Here is a 21,236-nt window from a genome sequence, read left to right as displayed (position 1 = left end):
AGTGAGTTTTCCACTGATTATACCCAAATGAGCTGAAAATTACAATAACTTGCAGGTTCAGGAGATGGAGGCAAGATTGAAATAAATGCTTTTATGAAGCAGTGTTAACTTTAATCCAGATAACTGAGGTTCTCTTGCAATGAACCCCCACATACCTCTCCAAAAGAAGTTGCTTTTGTTTTATAAACTTGTGACATATCCAAGGTCCGCTCTAGCTCTGGCTTTCAGATCCAGCTCTAGGATGACAGAACATACAAGAGTCTGAGATACAGTTTCATGATGTGCTTATTTCAGAATAGAGGTCACAACTTCAGTAAATTTTTATATACATGCAGGCAGGATACCAGAGAACAGGATTAGAACTGATCTGAGGTCTACTAGCCACAGGAAACTTTTTAACCTCACCATTCACTTGGCAGTGGGAATGTAGCCAAATAAAATAGCACCAAGCAGCGATGACTCTCAGGCAGTCAAGTGCTTTTTAGAACATTTGCAAATACTCTTCTGTGATTGACTTATTTTAGAAAATAAGCACATATTACTACCTTAGCTGGACATGGAACAAGACAGGTAAGCACAAGAAATTTCACTGTGGTCATTCCAAAGGAAGTTATCAATATATTAGCATAAGCATTGTTTCTGCTAGTCAAAGCAAATAAACAAGGTGGATTTCAAAAGGCATGCTCCAGCTTTTCCATTACCAGAAAGAACACCTTCCTTTAAAAGTGAAGAGCCCATAGTTTCAGTTAATTCATTAATCAGGTATTTTTGACCCCCTGAAGACATTATAGTTCCATTTTGACAAAGCCTAGAATCGGGCTCAAACCCATAATCCTGAGATTAAGTCTCATGCTCTTCTGATTGAGCTACAAGTGGTGGTTTGGAACCAAGTATCCTAAGGAAGATAAGGGACGCCTAGGACTTGCCGATCAGAAGGTTGGCAGTTTGAATCCCCGCGACGCTCCCGTTGTTTGGTCCCTGCTCCTGCCAACCTAGCAGTTCGAAAGCATGTCAAAGTGCAAGTAGATAAATAGGTACCGCTCCAGCGGGAAGGCAAACGGCATTTCCGTGCGCTGCTCTGGTTTGCCAGAAGCGGCTTAGTCATGCTGGCCACATGACCCAGAAGCTGTACGCCGGCTCCCTCGGCCAATAAAGCGAGATGAGCACCGCAACCCCAGAGTTGGCTACAACTGGACCTAATGGTCAGGGATCCCTTTACCTTATCCTAAGGAAGAGGGGTGTTGACCAATGAGAATTAATTAGCCCTTAATTCCTAAAGATTAACAGCAAAATTATTGTTTGTGGAATCTATATAATATACATTTTTGTCAGTTTTTTTCTATATATAAAAATGCAATTACCATAAAAATCTAAGATATACTGATAAAGTAAAATCACTGGCTACCTTAACCATTTGTCTGTGGGATGTGCAAATTCCAGTTGCGCAGGCAGGCTAAAAGTCTCATTAATGCAGACATTTTATCTTTCAACATAATCCTGAAATGATTAAGATTCCCTTGTACCCAGGAGAGCTGGTGCTGTACAATTTCAGCATGGCAAAGGGTTTGCCAGAGGTAACAGCTGGTAGACCCTTAGGGATCATAAAAGGGTATTTTAATTCAGCATGAAAGTCCTATACAAAAGCACTATTTATAACTACCTAGGCAGAGGGAAACATACCGTACTGGTGTATTGAGCATGGTACCAAAGCAACCCTTACAGAAGTATGAACTCGAATTCTAATATACTCCCTCAAAGGCAGCGCAAGAGTCCTTTCAAGATCAGAAAATTTCCAATTATTTCCCATGTCAACAGCAATATGAGAAGTACAATCTGGGAGTACAAATCCTAAAATGAAAACCAAGGCTGGACCATTTCATAAGCAATAAAGATTTAAAAGAGTGAGATAATATTGAAGGTCACAGCCATTAGAAAGAAGCACTGATTTATCTTTACAGCGTATGCTTTGCTTATTTACTTCAAAAATCTAGCCCACCCTTCACTAAAAGAACCCCAGAGCAGGATAAAATATAATAAACATAATGAAATCTCAATAAAATGTTACAACATCAACTAATTTTTATCTGGCACCAAAAATCCACAAGGGTCGGCATAAGTCATACATGAGATGGGAAGGCATTGTAGTATCAGGCACCAATCAAAGAAGGTCCTCTTACATGTTGTCATGCAGCAAATTCGTGGTAAATGTGGCTCAGTTAAGAGGGAATGCTGTATCCAGAAGGTTGTAACCAACAGGCAGGTGTATGTAGGAGCAGCTGTGTAGAGCTTTATCTGACAGAACAAGCACCTTGAACTTGGTTCAGTGGCAAACCAGCAGCCAGTGCAGATCCTTCAGAACCAATGCAATATGTTTGTTGCAGGCTCTCCTGATTAACAGCCTACATGCAATGCCTCCTAGTCTCATAAATATGGTGAAACGACTGAGTGTCCTATGTGCTTCTTCCACAAAGCACCGTTAGCTTTAACTAAGGGCTCATTCAGTTACCTTTCAGCTGCTTTTGTAGGCACAGGTCTGTATTTGAGTGGTGTTGTGGGTTTTTTAGGGTGTGTATGTGTGTGTGTCAAGATGCTTTCGCCAGGAAAACCCACATTTTACCGCTGAATCAGAGGAAATGGTAATTGAGTTTTCTTAGGGTTGCCGCTTGCTCCAATTCAGTGGTAAAAAGCAATGTGACGTAACAAATGAAAAGCTACCCTAAATTTTATGTTGGGCTGCTAAAAGCCTTGCACTAAAACTGCAAGGCTACTTTGTATATGACTTGCTCAATTTGCTGTGTACTGTACTGAAAACAGAACCAGAAATTAAGTCTGAAAGCTGAAGCTTGTCTAAGATCTTAGTAAGCTTCACTTATGCCAAACAATGGCTGGTGAAACATTGTACTCACCGTATCGTATCATAAGAAATATAAATACTTGCCATATCACAAGGTGTCCAGAAATGAAAGTTGGAAAATTATGAAAATACAAATTTCTAATCCTCTACAGCAGTCTTTCCTCACCAGAGGCTGTTCAGACGTTTTGAAGTACAACTGCCATTAGCTCTAGCCAGCTTGTCCAATGGTCAGAGATTAGAGGAGTTGTAGTCCAAAGCACATGGAGCATTCCAAATTGGGGGAGTCTGCTTTTGACATTTCAAAACCAAGGGAATAAACACAAATCCCAAGAGGAAAATGGCTTACTTTTAAAGAAAGTTGTTTATTTATTCAAATAATTTTTAAAGTTTTAATTTTAATTAGTTTTGCAAGAACCTCCAGTATTCAACCAATAAATTAAACACCTTTGCACATCCTACAGATTCTGCATTGAATTCTATTTTATAGCTTATATGGTGATCTAAATATCAAGAATTCTACTAGCCCCCCCCCAATAAAATATAGGAAACTATGTAACATATGAAGCATAAAAATAGAATACAGCTGGAATATCCAGAATTCTAAATATTTTCTACTGTGTCTATATAGATATGCTTCATATTTAAATTAACTATATTTTTGAACTACCATATTTACCATCTATAAGATGCCCCCATGTATAAGATGCCCCCTATTTTTTGAGCCCCAAATTAATAAATAAATATTTTAAACATTCTGTGTATACACAGGAAAATATGGTATATCTCTGTTACTTTGTTGCAAGCTCCAAATATGATTGCAGAGAAGTAAAATATAAATAATAACTTACATTCCATTCCATACATCAGGGTAAACTACAGTTAATGGTTTGCCATAAACACAGATAATTCTTGATTTACTCCTTCCTAGTGTGAGCAGAAACAACTAACCATGATCCCTAACTTATGTTTGGACCAGGAATCATGAGGGTTTTTTTTGCTCAAACACACCACTGGTAAGCTAAGAGCAAACCTTGGTTTAACTTCATGATTTATTGGGGGGGGAGCAGTAAGACAACAAATCCTGGTTTGGATGTAACTCTAAACCAGGGGTCGTGGCTTGTTGCTCCTTCTTACACTAGAGGAGAAGTAAAGTAGGTCCACCTGCACATTTAACTAATTATTTCCTGATACAAAGCTATCCCACACTAACAGTTAACACAGTTTTAAAATTCGTATGGAATGTCTTTAATTAAAAATGATACTCTTACAAGATATAAGCCCACCTAGAAATAAGATGGTTGATATATTTAATATATGAATCCCATATTTCAGAACCTATAGAGTTTAGAAGATACCATTTTAAATACTTATTTAACACATTTATATGTCACTTTTCAATCAACGAAAATGATCAGAAGGTCACTCACAGAGAGATACTCAATTTCATAGATAGGGGAGTGGAGAGAGGAATCACACATGCATATGTAGAACTTGAATGTGGACCTAGCTCTCAGAAAAAGGAGTCACGTTTATTGTGTACATTTTAGAGCTGTCACTGGGTAAATAACACTGACATTGACATCTGACATAATCAAGAGTAGGCCCACTGAAATCAATGCACTTAATCATTACTTAGTTCACTGATTTCAGTGGGTGTACTCAGTGTATGACCTAGTCAGATACCACCCAGTGTAATTAAAAGCATATTTTCAGACTGTGTTCCTTGACACCAATTATCATTTGCCTTCTTGTGCTAGAAATCCCTAGTTACCCTAACGTAACTAGATTACACTTACAAAATATATTGCTTTACACCTTTTCATAACAAAATTTGGAATTAAAACCAAAACCAAACATTCATTTTCCATCTGAATCATTACTCCTGCATTGACCTTTTCCACCTTTCAAAGGTTAAGGGGGATACATTTTTAAATTCCCAGCTTTAATTATCTAACATGCTGTGAAGTTACTATTTTCTGCCCATTGCAACACTTCCTGTTAATTATATATATTTGAAAGTGACCACTAAAGCACGCCTATGATGTATGCGACTACACTCCCCTGAAAGCAAGCAGCTAATTTTAAAAATCATTAGTGTCCCACGAGCAGCTTTGCATACTAACATTCTTCACTGCGCTCCTAAGAAGAGTAGGCGCAATCAACCCAGTAATTTGTTCTGCAGATTTCTCCTTGACCACCATATGAACATCACTTGCGCTACCCGAACTCTCAAGACTGCAACATCAGACACAGTACAAGCGAGACCTTGAAAGGCGAGTTAGGCCTCAGCAGCTCCAAATACTCCCTTCTTTTCCAGCCAGGTTAACTATTTAGGTTACATTTGAAAACACCTGGATTTCCTGTACAGCAAGCCACCCAACCCAGCGTTGCGGGCTCCCCTTCTCCCCCAATCTCCTGCCCAGGCCTTGCTTGGTGCGTCTCTCACCCCTCTCCAGGGCGCAGCCACCGACTCCTTCCAGGAGGGTTAAGTTCCAGCCCGAGGGGAGGAGGGAGCGTCCACCAGAAGTGTCTGGATAGCTGCAAAGCGGCTGCCCGGGAGTTGGGACGAAAAGACGAGGAGAGGGAGGTTTCTGCCAGCAGCGTGCAGAGGAGAGTTGGGGGGAGCCTCTCAAGGCTGCTTAGGTGCTGTCGCTGGTATGTCAGGGGCCGGGATAGTATTTCGAAAGATCCGCCATTTTCACTTCGTCATCACCATCACAGCCCAGCTCAGCAACAACCTCAGCCTCCTCCCTCCGCTCCGATCCCTTTGCTTGAGCCACTCCCACCGGAGGGGAGGGGAAGCCCGGTCCCCGCCAAGAAAAGGAGGAACGACGCGGGCGCTGACCTACAAGAAACGCGCGCTCCGGCCAGGGCAGGACTCCCTGTCCACGCAAACGCAAAGGGTTTGCGCCCCTTGTCCAGGAAACGAGGGTGGATTCCAGCTCCGAGACGGAATTCAGAAGGGAAGCCGGGCTAACCAGCTGCACTTCCACGGCACCTTAAAAGCCTGGCCGTGCAATCCTATACTCAGAAGTAAGTTCCGCTGAGTTCAATGGGGCTTACTCCCATGTAAATGGGTATAGGATTGCAGACCAAATGGTTTATTAGTCGATTAAGAATCGGGAGAGATGAAAGGTGGCGTGTGCGGACAGGATGAATAAGAAGTAATGGTGCATCTGGTGTATATATAGATTTTTCATCCAACAAAAGCTCTCTCGTCCTTTTATTACCTGCCCTTAAAAAGTAAATACCAGTGTATTATGACTATGAACAACATACATTGATTAACATTGACACAGGAAGGCTTTTTAAGGGGAAAGGGGGAAAGCTTCCAGCAATTCTTCTAGTAAAATTAAAAGAAAACTTTGCCCATCTCATGGCTAATAAAGAAATCAGCATGAAAATGCTTTAATACACTATTCCAGGCAAAACTGATGGAGAAAAACATTGTTTTTCCACCTAAAATCATTTATGCTTGCTTTTTCCCTTAAAAAAGAGCAAACAAACCCAAACTCACTCACATAGAAGAACATCACATTGAACATGGGAAACTGCTTCCAAGAGTGTGTGAGAAGTGGAACTACACTGAGATTCTCACTTCAAAGAGTTTTCATTCCATACATTCTACACAACACAATTTATAACCACAGTATCCCTTCAACTGCCAAGATACAAGTTACTGCTAATGACAGATCAGATCTTACACTACTTAAGAACTAACTCCATTATTCATGTCTGTTTTGACTCACTGTTCAGGAGCAAAACTCTCAAGTGTGACACTCAAGCCAATAGCAAAATAGTTTAAGAATAAATTCCCATATCAAGAACTGTAATGCCTTTTCTGTTAACTTAGACTTTGACACCCAATAAAGTACTATTCTCAACAATTCATTGGTGAAAGCTGCAATGCCTCTTGCAATTAAATGTAGGTATTTGATGTTGTATAGTAGTTGAACCATCCTGAGAAAATTGAATAGAGCCAATACATCATGCCACTATTAGATCCATTTTATATATATTTATATATTTATCAAACTACTTCTGCAAGTCATTCCCATGAGGCAAACAACTATTTTAAAGTTTCCACAAAAATATCCTGGCAAACCTGTCCATGCACTGTGAACTGGAAAGCAGCAAATTTTCTGCATATTCTATGCATCAATTATCTGGCACACTTGCATGAATTTAGCTGTTTTAAACTAGATTCTGGAATCTGATTGCAGAGATGCTATGAAGGTCAAGAGTTTTCTTAATTGGGTTCTACAGCAGAGTCAATGAGAGTATACACTTTAAGGCCTGTTGGTAATATCTGGACCCAGTTGAATCTGACTTCTGGCCTGGTTTGGGGAACAAAACTACCTTAAGAGCATAAGAACATAAAGCTGCTGGATTAGGCCAATGACCCATCTAATGAAGCATCTTGTTCTCACTGTGGTCAAACCAGATGCCTGTGGAAAACCAGCAAGCCTTGGTCACCCTGATCAATGACTTTTGTTGGAAGAGGCATAGTGGAAGTGCAACTCTCTTGGTTCTATTTGACATCTCAGTGGCTTTTGATGCCATGGATCATGGCATGAATTTGGAGTTGGGGATGCTGTTTTATAGTGGCTCCACTCCTATCTCTGAGGAGTTTCAGCAGAGAATAGCATCAGGCAACTACAGGACTTCTCCTGCAAGGTTAAATAAGAATTTAAGATGAGCCTGCTGGATCAGGCCAATGGTCCATCCTGTTCTCACAGTGGCTAACCAGATACCTACAGAAAGCCTGCAAGCTGGACATGACAGCACAACGGCACTCTGCCCACTTGCAATTTCCAGCAACTTATTCAGAGGCATACTGCCTTTGACAGTGGAAGTAGAACAGAACCACTGTGGCTGTTGATAGTCTTGTCCTCCATTAATTTGTCTAATCCTCCTGTAAAGCCATCCAAGCTGGTTTCCATGACAGCCTCCGACAGGAGGCAAGTTCCCTAGTTTAAATGTGTGCTGCACAAAGAAATACTTTCTTTTATCTGTTCTGAATTTTCATCAAATATCCATGAGTTCTAGTGTTATGCAAGAGGGAGAAAAACGTTTCTCTATCTGCTTTCTCTGTGCCTTGTCTGAGGATTTCTAGCTTGCTGCACTCAATGCCCTCTTTGATGTACAGAGCAACACAACCTCCAGTGCATCTTTCCCTGTCCTTCCTATAGAGTTTATAGCCTCTCTTATACCCACTATATCAATGCCATATTCCAAGACCAAGCCCTCCAGTTCACCTATTTTGGTTCCAAGGCTTCTAGCACTGGTGTATAAAAACTTGCATGAAGTCTTTCTCTTCAAGTGTTTTTGGCATTTGCGTATTGAACTGTTGTGGTTTGGCCTCCCTGAACTGCTTTCCTTTGCCCTTGCACTCACAATGCCTAGTTCTACACCTCCCCCATTTAAATGTTCATCACTTTATCAACTTCATCATAAGGGGGAGATTTGTTCTAAATCAGACCCTCTTCAGCTCCTGTTGGGTCTCCCCCCACTGCAATCAGTTTAAAAGCTGCTTTTTGGTGTTAACTGCCAACAATCTGGTCCAACCCTGGTTCAGTGTGGCCCATCGCTTTTATACATGCTCAGCTACGTCCTATAATGTTCCCTGGAGCCTAACAAATCCAGTCACCACCACCTCCTCCTGACACCACCATCTCACCCACGCATAGAGACTACCAAGCTGCATCTGTCTAGCTTGGGTGGCCCATGTGGTTATAGGAGCAGGAGCCTGCTCACATATTATCCCCATTTTAAAGCATCCACACAGGTTGCTAATTGTTTCTTGAGCCCAATTTTAGGTGCTTATGCTAACACTTAAAGCCCCAAACAGCCCAGGAAACAAATATTTCATAGAATCACAAAGTTGGAAGGGACCCCAAGGGTCATCTAGTCCAACCCCCTGCGATGCAGGAATCTCAGCTAAATATTTGAAAGAATACCTTCTCCCATGCCAACCTGTCTGATCTTTAAGACCTGCCAATGAGGTTCTCTTGGTGGTTCCTATAAGGGACAAGGTTAACAGGGCTCATAATAAGGCTTTTTCAGTGGCAGCTCCAAAACTTTGAAACTCTCTCTCCATTAAGGTGTATTTCCCCACAGTAGGATACTCTTTTAGGAGGATAGTGAAAGACTTATTTCACCAAGCTTTTAGACATGAGGAGATATAATTTGTTTGAGGTAAGTTTTGTATTGCACTTATTATTTAATAGGAGTATTTTTTGTTTTCATTTCTCCTGTGCTTACATTGTATTGTTTTAACTGGTTTCAGAAATATGTAGTGTGGCTTGCCCACAAATCAATAGACTTAAATCCTTTGATTTCACTGTCTACTGAAAGTATGACTAATATTGGATATAATTTTATAGAATTTATTGGTATTTCATCATTGAGCACCACTGTCAATAGATTCACCTTTCCCTCCCAAGTGCATTTTTGTTGATTTTCCAGAATCAACGTAGTTGGAAAGCAATTGTTATAATACTGGACCACTGATAGTGTTGAAATATAGCTTCCTTGTTTATACTTAGCAATATACACTGCTCATAGTTATTGCTCCATTGGCTCATTTGCCCTCTGCTAGTAAATGGATCATAATGAGCAACTTACAAAGGTATTGTTAGTTCTACCATTCTGATTTCAAGATTACCGTACGTGTATAAATACTTGTAAGTTTAGAATTATATGTACTGGGTTTTGACAGGAGAAATGCATTTTAAATAACAGCTGCTTAATTTGTGAAGTGGCTTCTCTACAATGAATGGATTTGGTTGGATTTTTGTATATTTTGATCAGAGGGAAAACAAAATATGTATTTAATATTTCTTTCTAATATCTACATTATAAAAATCAAAGTACTATTGCCATCTAGATATGCACTAGCTGTTTAGACAAGAGAAACGGAACAGACAGACAGAAGATAAGAGTCCATTTTCTTATGAATCAAATAGAAAAGCTACTTTGTATTATTGAACATCAGTCAAGCCACAGTCCAGCAATCTTTGACAGTTCACCAATAACAGCTTGCTCTTTACACCATTCAACGCCCAGGTCTGATAAGATTGTAAGGCAAGAGAAGAGGCCAGCGACTTCCCATACAATAAACACAGGGAACTCAGCTGACTGCCATAAAGATTAAAGTCCCTGTTAAACTGTGGTTTCCTGTGAGAAAGAGAGGGGTGCTTGAGGCCAGCTATTCTGCTCCTGTTTCAACAACAGAGCAAAACACTTCCACTTGCGTTAAATTCTGGACAAATAAATATCCGTGATTAGGAATTGTAAAGTTTTTGCCCTGCTCTACGATACGCCAAAAGCAGACCTCCTTGAGCAGCAGCCATCGGACTGAAGAATGAGATCGAACTCGTTATTTCAAAACGAGACTCTTCTTTCCCTTTCTTGCTCTTATTTATTGAATTTGTTAGTCGCTTCTGCCGTCTTTACCCAGGACTTACAACTCACAGCCTCAACCCACCCCCACACCCCCCGCTTTTGGGGCAAATCCCTGCTCCCCGCGGCCTTCCTTGACAGAAGAATGAGAAGCAATTTGAAAATAAAACAACGAAGCCTCCTCCCTCGTTCCTGGAGGCACCGGCTCGTCGCGGCTCCGAGGCCGAAATATTACCCCGGGGCTTCCGCGCATCTCCTGCCGGGCCTAAAACCCCCTGCCTCCGCCGAGGGGTCCCGAACCCCTTCGTCACTGACAGACAGAAAAATGACAATAAAAAATAATAATAATCCTGAGGAGAGGCGGAGGAGGAGGGAGAAGGGCCGGTACTGAGCCTCCCTTCCCGACAGGCGCCCACCCCACAAGCCGGCCAGACTCGTCCTGTCAGCGAAGGGAGAAGGAGGCGGCTGGTGGGTCCCCCGCCTCAAGCGCCTCAGGGCTGCGCCGCTTCTCCCTTCCTTCCCCTCAGGCGACCCGCCCCCCGCTCGGCCCGCCTAGCGCTCACCTGCGCCCGCCGCAGCCCCGGCGCTTCACATCGGTCTCTTCCACCCCCCCGCGCCGGCCCCACCGTAATGACAACGCCGCCCGCGCGCTCCCGGGCTCGCTCCCGCGCGCGGCCGGCTGGTCGCCGTGACAGCGGCGGCTGCTCGCGGCGGCGGCAACAGCAGCAGCAGCTGCGGCAGGTTCCGCGTTTGTTCAAAATCACGCGCCCAGCGCCATTCCGCCGCCGCCGCATCCCATAATAGCTCGGGCAGCGGCGCCCTGGCAAGCGGCGCCGCGTCACCGGCGCCAAACAGCCAACCAACCCGCGAGCCCGCCCTCTCCCTCTCTCTCTTTCTCGCGCCGCGCTGGTTTCTCCCGCCTTCCCTCCTCAAAGCGCGCTCCACTTCCGCTCAGGCTCCCTCCTCCTCCTCCTCCTCCTCCCCTTTCGGCGCTTCCGGGGTCCGTGACGTCACGCCGCAAAGCCGTTGGCTCCGTATGGATACGCGGCTGCGTCGCCGTCTCTAGCGTAGAGGCGTCTCGCGCCGGAGGAGGCGGAGTCGGCGGCGCTGTGTTTCCCCTCACAGGTTGTGGGCGGGAAGGGGGAGGATCCAAAATGGCGGCGGCTGTGAGGCAGGAGCTGACCCAGCTCATGAGCTCGAGCGGCTCCCACAAGGACCTGGCCGGGAAGTGAGCGGCTCCTTTTTCCCCTCCCTTCTAATGATGAAATTCCATAATGTTGTATTATTTTACTGTTGTTAGCCGCTCTGAGGCCGGCTTCGGCTGGGGAGGGCGGGATATAAATAAAATTTTATTTATTTTATTATTTATTATTCTCCCTCCCCATCTCCCGTAGCAGCCAGCGCCGAGTCTGACCGGGGTTGCGGGGTGGGGAGAGGAGGAAGCGGAGCAGGCAGGAGCATCTCTTGGCTTAGGGAGGCCTGCCCTCCTCTCAGGTCTTGTTCTGGATCTGCATGGCGCTGGTTCGGTTCCCTCCGTGTTCTATTGGGCCTTCTGGATCTAGGGCGATCTTTATGGAAAAGAAGCAGCGTGGGTTAAGAGAATAAATGGGTAGCTGTCAACATTAATTTGGTAACAGCAACAGCAGTGGTTCCTCGCACCAGTTCCTGGGATTTTAGCAGAAATTCATTCGAACCCATAGAAACAAGCCAGCCGTGCTTCCCCATCTAATTCGAGTTTATTATCTATTTCAGGCATGGCCAAACTTGGCCCTCCGGCTGTTTTGGGACTACAATTCCCATAATCCCTGACCATTGGTCCAGTTAGCTAGGGATGATGGGAGTTGTAGTCCCAAAACAGCTGGAGGGCCAAGTTTGGCCATGCCTGATCTATTTATTCGGTGTGTTTCTATGCAGCTTTTCAGGTGGACCTTATAAGAGCAGTTTATGTAAGATTATTACAGCTCTATGGGGTGTTGGGAGACAGGCTCCTTCTGGGGTTGTTTGTCCATCTTTGGTCCCCAACCCTGCACTCAGTTCTCACCTGTGGCTCCTAGATTTTGGGGGGGGGTGTCTTGTCGCCTGAGTAGCCCAGGACCTCCAAACACTCTGCCCAGGCTTACACCCTGGGAGGTCACTTTGGAGCTGCTCAAGCAGTGGTTTGTCTCTCAAGACGGATGCCAACAACACAGACTTCCAGGAACTGGCCTCCCTTGCAGCTGTAGTTGAAGCTTCCCTCCTCTGTCTTCAATTTAGTATCCTAAACCACAGGAGATTGCACTCACAAGAGTTGGAAAGGCAGGATAATATGGGATTAATGATGTCGTAAATACAAGTATACCCAGCTTTTGCCTGATGCTGTTTGGCTGTTTTTTTGATTGCTCATTGTATCTCAGCATAATGATGTGCATTCACACTCCCTTTTGGAGGACTAAAAGGTAGTCCCTTGCATAACATTGTACTCTTGTGTTTGATTAGAGTTAATGCGAGAAAAGGTGAAAAGAGGATGATAATCTTCTCTTTCTGCAAAAGGAATTGTCAAATTGTGTCCTCATTTCTATGACTAGCCATTTCATTGCATTGGGAAAGCACCAGAACTGTTAGATCTCAGGATTTCCATTGAAATGGAAAGTATGGCATGTACATACTCTAAAATGGTTTTGAGAAAAATGGCATTCTAAAATATCATGCGTATTGTCCTTACATGCACAAGATGTAAAACTAATTTTAAAAATACACCAATTTTTAGCAACATAGGAAGCTATAATAAGTCAGACTGCTAGTCCATCTAGCTTAGAATTAGCTCTGTATTCGATGATATTTAAACCTTAACTCTTTTTTTTTTACTGCATTCTGGCAGGTATCGTCAGATATTGGAAAAAGCAATTCAGCTCTCAGGAGTGGAACAATTAGAGGCATTAAAAGCCTTTGTAGAAGCAAGTGAGTTTAATTATCAGTTTTCATGAATTGTTGAATGACAGCTTTGTAAGTATTTAATTGCAGTCGAAAAAAATGAATGGTCTTAGAAATCTTTGTACATTGAAACGGGCATCAATATAGCACTGGGGATTTGGTAGGGAAAAGGTTGAGGTGTCGTTTTTAAGCATGAATACTTTGACATAAATTTCATCAAAATCAGTGGGATATTCTGAATAAACATTTCTAGGTTGTAGGAGGGTTGTTATCTCATAATCCTGTTATCCAAGGTTATGGTCTCTGCAAAATGTTAATACTAGTATAATTATTTTGGCATCCGATCATAAAACTGTGCTGTGGTGAAACAATGAATGGGTTGTGCCCGTGCAGGGGCAGCATCCCCCCCCCCCACTTCTGTGCCATGCAACTCATATTCCACATTTCACAGTGGTGACTCCGAGCCTTTTCATTATGATAGCACAGCAACTGAGTTGCAAACAGATGCTATGTCAGTGTAACAGTTTTATGCCCAGGCTCTTATGAGCTGGTACAGCTGCCTAAAAGTTTGAGTTGGAAACAGGGGCCTTAACAATAGTTATAGACTGAATGCTCACTAAAATGACAGGCCTAACGACAATGTATAGCCTGACTTTCTTTCCACCTTGTGTCTCTTAAACCAGTGGTCAATGAAAACGTCAGTTTAGTGATTTCACGCCAGTTGTTGACGGACTTCTGTACCCATCTTCCAAGTCTTCCTGATGGCACAGCCAAAGAAATCTACCATTTCACCTTGGAAAAGATCCAGCCTCGTGTAATTTCATTTGAGGAGCAGGTAAGAGCAAGATGGTGATCAAATTTCAATCCCAACCTTCCTCCCAAAGGAGCCCAGGGCAGGAAACATCAAAGTGATTTAAAAATACAATTAAAAATAAAATAAAAATATTTTCAAACATGTGAAACAGACACATGCCCTCTGCTAATAAGGTTGTCAAAAAGAGTACGTTTCAAATGCCTGGGTAAACAACTATTTAAATTCCTCCAAAAGGAAACATAATGAAAAAGACAGAAACACCTCACCAGGAAGGACATCCCAAAGATGGGTAATTGTCTCCAAGAAGGCTCTGGCAAACCAGTCAGATAAAGAGAAGAGTATATTGAAATATTTTCAGTACAGTGGTACCTCGGTTTACGAACTTAATCCATTCTGGAAGTCCGTTCTTAAACTGAAACCATTCTTAAACCGAGGCACGCTTTCCCTAATGAGGCCTTCCGCCACCATTGCCCTTCCACCATTCAGATTCCATTCTTAGACTGAGGTAAAGTTTGCAAACTGGGACACTACTTCCGGTTTTGCGGAGTTCTTAAACCGAATCGTTCTTAAACAGGACTGTTCTAAAACTGAGGTAGCACTGTACTGTACTCTAAAATATAATAGATATCACTGGCATATGATAAGCCTTGCCAAAAGGACAGCAAGGAAAAGATGCCTCAAGTCAATTTGTTCCAATAATGAATACAGACTATTCAGTTTTGTTCATCCTGGCATACTTTGCTAACTTTATTAAAACAGTCATTAATTGAAGGTAGCTTTGTTTGCCCTGTAGTTTCCTGCAGCTTGTAAAATTTGTACCAAATTCTACACCACAAATTTCGCTTCTACCCTGGAATAACTCAAAACAAAAAACACTACGCTTCTTGGCAGTTTGTATCCTAATACATCCCTCATATGCATTTGATTGAGAAGTATATTTAAAGATATTGTAGATCATGTAAAATCAGATTATCATTGTCAAATGGGCAAAAGGAAACAGATAATATAAAGGATATTAGAAAGTGGATCAATTTGATAACTTGATTGCATTATAATTTTATGTCCTCATTCTTCCCAGGTTGCTTCTATAAGACAACATCTTGCATCAATTTATGAGAAAGAAGAAGACTGGCGGAATGCAGCACAAGTATTGGTGGGGATTCCTTTGGAAACAGGACAGAAGTAAATAGTTGTTAGAAAACCTGACATTTTTTCTTCATACATTGTATATCCTTTTGTAGTACAAATGCTTCATTGGGTATATTCTGGATCTGTTTCCTTGACTTTTCAATAGCTTTGGCTTCTCTGATTGTTGTGTGACAGTTGCACATACTATTTTGATAGATCAGTGATCCACCTGGAAACTTTTTCTGTGGGGAACTCATAACCCTTTGGTGCTGCTCATGTTGCAGTTATAATCTTTAGAGCACAGTCCTATTTTTGGTTTCAGCAACCTCTACTTTTTTATTTTTATTTTTGCACTTATTTTTATTTTTGATTTCGATCCAAGTGTCTTCTGTGGAGCAGTGCATAGAGTTGAGCTGTTTTTTCCTTACAAGAGACTGCCATGGACCTTGTTGCTAGCTTCCATCAAATAGTGTATTGCATTATGATGAGTAGTCAACGTGCCCTACAAGTTTTAGGGCTACAAGTCCCATAATCCCTGAGGGTTGATGGGAATTGTCGTCCACAGCATATAGAAGGGCCCCACATTGAATGCATTTGCATTAAGACAGTGGGTGGTATTAAAGTAGACCTACTGACATTAATGGGCCTAAATTAGTTGTGCCCATTTTAATAGTCTACTGTGAGTAAAGCCTTATGACTATTACCATTCAAAATTAACCAATAAATTACATTTCCATACCCTCTTGCGGGGGGGGGGGTTGCCATTGAGTATCCTGCTTCTCCATTTCTCTGGGGAGACACAGCCTATCCTTCCTTTCAGGCAGAGTTGGCTGGTGGCAAACATTATACAGTGTGTAGTATTACTGTAAGTATGTTTGCAAAACTCTTATGATGCAAATGAACTGAGGTTTCAATAGTGTATTTTCCCCCCTTTCTATTCAAGGCAATACAATGTAGATTATAAATTGGAGACTTACCTAAAAATTGCCCGACTGTACCTGGAGGATGATGATCCCGTTCAGGCTGAGGCTTACATCAACAGAGCATCTCTTCTTCAGAATGAATCAACCAATGAACAGTTACAAATTCACTATAAGGTGAAATACTAACATTCTGGTTTTGAGTGAAATGAAATAACATATTGCTTAAAAGTTTTATCATTATATTTTTGCATATACATCTGTTCCTCATTTGCTGACCTCAAGGTTGCTACCCTTGTAGTTGCAAATCAGGATAAATAAAAAGTGAGGCCATCTGTTAACTAAATGTCATCTTCAAACTCTGCAATTTTCACCATTTTATTATGTGAAATCTGATTATGGTCTCCAAGATTGCTTTTTTAAGTTATCAGCTTAAATGATGAGGAAGGCATTTACAGCTTTGAGATTCCAAACTATGCCCACAACATATTTGGATGGGAGATAGCCATAGTATCTGTAAATCACTGGGGCTAGGGAGAGATGGAAAGCATTGTTCATTACATACTATATTGCTCCCTGTATAATTCTCCTAGGGATACATTTCTCAAAGGACTTCTTCAGAGAATTCCCTTCCTGAATAGTAGGGAGGACATTCATTATTTGTTGGTGGATGGGGATAAACAGACTACCTGAACGGCGCCCATGTTTGCCTTAGCAGCCCATTGGATTAAAGAGAATTTCATTATGTAACATGGGATCCCGTCTGGTGGTGACCACTTACACTAAAATGTACTCCAGTGCAGTTCATATTAAGGCTGCGGATGGTGCTGTGTGTTAAACCACAGAGCCTTGGGCTTGCCAGTCAGAAGGTCGGCGGTTCGAATTCCCGTGACGGAGTGAGCTCCTGTTGCTCGATCCCTGCTCCTGCCAACCTAGCAGTTCGAAAGCACAAAGTGCAAGTAGATAAATAGGTACTGCTCCGGCGGGAAGGTAAACGGCGTTTCCGTGCGCTGCTCTGGTTCACCAGAAGCGGCTTAGTCATGCTGGCCGCATGACCCGGAAGCTGTACTCCGGCTCCCTCGGCCAATAAAGCGAGATGAGCGCTACAACCCCAGAGTTGGTCACGACTGGACCTAATGGTCAGGGGTCCCTTTACCTTTACAGTTCATATTACTGCATTTTTGTGATGACCAGTGGTGTTTAATGCCTGACTGGAAGGCCAAACAGTTGAAAGCACACAATAACCTAGTTCTTGTGTGACTTTTCTATGATTTGAACAGGTAACTCCTAGATTGCAAGTCATTCCATGCTCTGTACCCCTCCAGGCTCTACCTAGTTTTTCCAAGGGCCACTTTGGTGGAGCAGTGAGCTTGATGTACCCAACTCCCCAAAGTGTCCTGCTTCAAAGTCCCAGCACCACAACCTCTACTCTTTTCACATCCCTCTTGAACTGACAGGTTATTTGGAGTAGGGGCTGTGGTCCTGCTACTTCCCGAGATACAGATTTGGCCTACCAGTTGCTATCCTCTCATTCTCTCATTCCCCCTCCTTTGGTAATTCTTCACAGAACTCTAGCCCAATGGTTGCCATCAATTTGATTTGAACTCATTTTATAATGAATTGATTTTAGAATGCTGTATTATTTTACTGTTGTTAGCCGCTCTGAGCCCAGCTTTGGCTGGGGAGGGCGGGATATAAATAAATTATTATTATTATTATTAATAATAATAATAATAATAATAATAATAATAATAATAATTATTATTATTCTGACCTGTAGTATGAAAATTGATGGTCAGTTGCATGAAAAGTGGGAACCCTCAAATATTATTACTGGATTTAATAGGTAACATAGTGAGCAACTGTATGGGTTTTTTTTCCTGTTTCAGGTGTGCTATGCCCGCGTTCTTGACTACCGAAGGAAGTTCATTGAAGCTGCCCAGAGGTATAATGAGCTTTCTTACAAGAGCATAGTCCACGAAAGTGAGAGACTTGAGGCACTGAAACATGCCTTGCATTGCACAATCTTGGCATCAGCAGGTAAAGCAACACTTGATGGCTGACTTCTATATATGCAATTTTCCTTTTAGTCTTTGGGATTATATATATGATCCTGTTCTGCAAGGGGTGGGGGAGCTCTACTCTAAAGCAGTATGCATGTTATGCTTCCATAAAACAAAACTTCTGCATAAGCTGCCACAGGTTGTCTGCCCTGTGTCACTGGAATGTTTCATGTACAGTTTCATGTTAATGATTATGATTACTGAAACCAAATCATCTTGGTGGTGTAGCATTCTAGAAGCAGAAATTGCAGTTTGTTTCCATAGAAAGGATCTAGCTGCTAAAGCAATCTGCACCTAGCAGGTATAATTTGAAAAGTCATCAAGTATTAACAGTTGAGTGCTGCGGGCAGGCAGGAAGAAATTGGCCATTTGCTACTGGCTCGCAAAAAGGCAGCTGAGAAAATGCATTGAAATAGAAGTGAACAGTACTGAATTGAGATGTCCCAGTTCACGGTATTCTTACTATTTTTCAGGACAGCAGCGTTCCCGTATGTTAGCTACTCTCTTCAAGGATGAAAGATGCCAGCAGCTTGCGGCCTATGGGATACTGGAGAAAATGTATCTAGACAGAATTATCAGAGGGAACCAATTGCAAGAATTTGCTGCAATGCTCATGCCACACCAAAAAGCAACAACAGCTGATGGTACTTGGGTCTCTTAAAGTGCGGGTGTACCCTGTTCTGATGGGCACTCAGACATTGTTCCTTTCTGTATATACCCTTTCAAAATGAGCACTGTTGCACTTTGGGTCAGCTTTAGTAATCATTTACATTGGGTCTTTATATCCTTTTATACTCCAGTGTTTGGCACAAATAACCTAGTTCCATGAAATTTCCAATCCATTCTTTCCTAAAATATGGTATGTGTATCCCTGGTCATACATGAAAGTTTTCAAAGTGTACACAGTAGAATTTTTAAATTTTACTTCATGTTTTCTGCAGTTAAAAAAAGCTAATTCAAAGATAAAGTAGTATTATTTTCAACCAAGAAGGAGTACTCTAGTAAGATAGAACACTCAAAAGGGGCATGTAATTATTGTAAGTTTGGGAAATGCTGCTCTAATCTCCTTAGCCATCATGTAGTACTTTGGGCTTCCATCAACATTTAGACTGAAATTTCCTTTCTGTAAGCTTGACCAAGATGCAAAAAAATATTACTCTTAGTTAAGCAGGTTTATATCCTGTTCAGCACAATGATTTAAAGCCAATAAATTATATTATGAAAGTTATGATAATATCATAATAATGTAAGCCAATTTCTTTTCTACCTTTATTACGGAGCAGTATTGATGGAACAGAAATTGAGGACTGCATATGCTACATACAGGTTTTTTAAATTATATTTGACTTGTAGCCAAATACATGCTGAATTTCAAACTCCTAATACATTGTCAGTTTCTATTTCAGGTTCTAGTATTTTGGACAGAGCTGTCATTGAGCATAATTTGTTATCTGCAAGCAAACTGTATAATAATATTACCTTTGAAGAACTTGGAGCATTATTAGAAATTCCTGCAGCCAAGGTATATAGACTTGTGTACTGTTTGCTTTTGTTTTGTTCAAACTAAGCTAGTTTTAATAACGTCTAGTTTGATGAAGAACTAGTTCGCTCTTCTGCTTAAAGCAGATGCGTTCAAAAAGAAAGGAACAAAAAATGATTGATGCTGGTATAAGATGATGATTTATTAAATTTCTATACTGTCTATAAGGGATGCAGGTGGCGCTGTGGGTTAAACCACAGTATAATCAACAGTTGCAAAGGTCTCCTGCAGAATAAATTGACATATATAACTTTTCTCTACCACCGACACACCTATGTACATATACATGTGGCAAAAACCATATCAAGAGTGGGCTTCTATTTGTTAAAAGTAGATGTCCTTTTGGGTTTTGTTTTTCAGGCGGAAAAGATAGCATCCCAGATGATAACAGAGGGTCGCATGAATGGATTTATTGATCAGATAGATGGAATTGTTCACTTTGAAAGTAAGTTAAGCTCTAGCTTGTTGTTCTTGCTTTAGGTGCGGTTGAAGCACATGTAATGCAAAAGCAAAATATTTTAGCCTGGTGTACAATCAACATGGGGCGCGGGTGGCACTGTGGGTTAAACCACAGAGCCTAGGGCTTGCCGATCAGAAGGTCAGTGGTTCGAATCCCTGCAACAGGGTGAGCCCCCTTTGCTCGGTCCCAGCTCCTGCCAACCTAGCAGTTTGAAAGCACGTCAAAGTGCAAGTAGATAAATAGGTACTGCTTCAGCGGGAAGGTAAACGGCATTTCCGTGTGCTGCTCTGGTTTGCCAGAAGTGGCTTAGTCATGCTGGCCACATGACCCGGAAGCTGTATGCAGGCTCCCTCAGCCAATAAAGCAAGATGAGCGCCCAACCCCAGAGTCGTCTGCGACTGGACCTAACGGTCAGGGGTCCCTTTACCTTTACCTTTTACAATCAACATATGACAAAGTGGTAATTCTCGCTGTAGCCACCAGATGGCAGTAGTGTCCGTGCAATAGTTTGAATTCCTGTATTCCAAAATACCTGTATCTGCAGACCTGGTAACAGAAAATTTGCTTATGCAGCAAACGAATAATGGCAGGAAATTTAATAGAAACAAGCAATGAATGCAAGAATGAATTCTTCTATTGTCTTTTAGCTCGTGAAGCCTTGCCGACGTGGGACAAACAGATTCAGTCTCTCTGCTTCCAAGTTAACAACCTTTTGGAGAAGATTAGTCAGACTGCCCCAGAATGGACAGCACAGGCAATGGAAGCTCAGATGGCTCAGTAGACTTTCATTTCCCCCCTGTTCTGTAGAGATTGTTTGTTTGTTTTCATCTAAAAATGTGAAGCTAGCATAAGAACTTACGACTTTGGCTCAACTTCTGCTAGAACCCTATCTAGACAAAGGTGTAGATGTGTGTACATTATGTTTAAAACCCCAAAGGTTTATCTTAAAGGTATGGTAGTACAACATAAACATTAAGCTGTTTAAAAAATAACGGAATGGAATACAAGATGTTTTTTAAGTTTTGCATTAAAATTTCAGTTGTTTCGTGGCCTTGTGAATATTTGTGTGTGTGCGTTGGAAACTGAAGTGCCATATTCTATTTAGCTCTAGTTATTCCAATGAAGGCAGGCTAGAAGTTAATC

At 41.9% G+C, this 21,236-nt stretch overlaps 2 protein-coding genes and 1 long non-coding RNA gene across 10 annotated transcripts in view; 2 read left to right on the top strand and 1 right to left on the bottom strand.

Moving 5' to 3' along the window:
* The window catches only part of LIN54 (lin-54 DREAM MuvB core complex component), a 35,727-nt gene extending 24,493 nt beyond the window's left edge, over nt 1-11,234 (bottom strand). Inside the window, exons 1-3 of one of the 7 annotated variants that reach the window (XM_083571239.1) lie at nt 10,822-11,194; nt 1,406-1,591; nt 156-236 (exon numbers count right to left, since the gene is read on the bottom strand). The gene's annotated coding sequence lies outside the window, so the exon portion shown is untranslated. Of the gene's footprint in view, nt 1-155; nt 896-1,219; nt 1,592-4,977; nt 6,156-10,821 lie in introns of those variants that run through there. The other 6 variants (XM_083571236.1, XM_083571238.1, XM_083571237.1 and 3 more) reach the window with 6 other exon arrangements.
* Nucleotides 6,784-9,197, top strand: LOC310742602. Its single transcript, XR_014538600.1, has 2 exons — nt 6,784-8,193; nt 8,994-9,197. It is a non-coding gene; the product is annotated as an uncharacterized lncRNA (long non-coding RNA).
* Nucleotides 11,235-11,281: 47 nt separating the features above from the next.
* Nucleotides 11,282-21,142, top strand: COPS4 (COP9 signalosome subunit 4). Of its 2 annotated transcripts, none has more exons than XM_083571589.1 (10): nt 11,282-11,486; nt 13,116-13,195; nt 13,852-14,003; nt 15,061-15,164; nt 16,054-16,207; nt 17,920-18,070; nt 18,567-18,737; nt 19,500-19,615; nt 19,994-20,078; nt 20,741-21,142. In XM_083571589.1, exons 1-10 carry the CDS (start codon nt 11,413-11,415, stop codon nt 20,872-20,874), a joined length of 1,221 nt encoding a protein of 406 aa, XP_083427715.1. In that variant the 5' UTR covers nt 11,282-11,412; the 3' UTR covers nt 20,875-21,142. The 2 variants fall into 2 exon arrangements, with proteins under 2 accessions (XP_083427715.1, XP_083427714.1); XM_083571588.1 differs by having other exon boundaries at nt 11,327-11,486; nt 19,488-19,615.
* Nucleotides 21,143-21,236: the final 94 nt, after the last annotated feature.

The sequence above is a fragment of the Podarcis filfolensis genome, assembly GCF_964270895.1.
Source record: "Podarcis filfolensis genome assembly, chromosome: 9".
NCBI lineage: Eukaryota > Metazoa > Chordata > Lepidosauria > Squamata > Lacertidae > Podarcis > Podarcis filfolensis.
The sequence above is the reverse complement of the archived record's forward strand: the minus strand, read 5'-3'. Positions and strand labels throughout refer to the sequence as shown.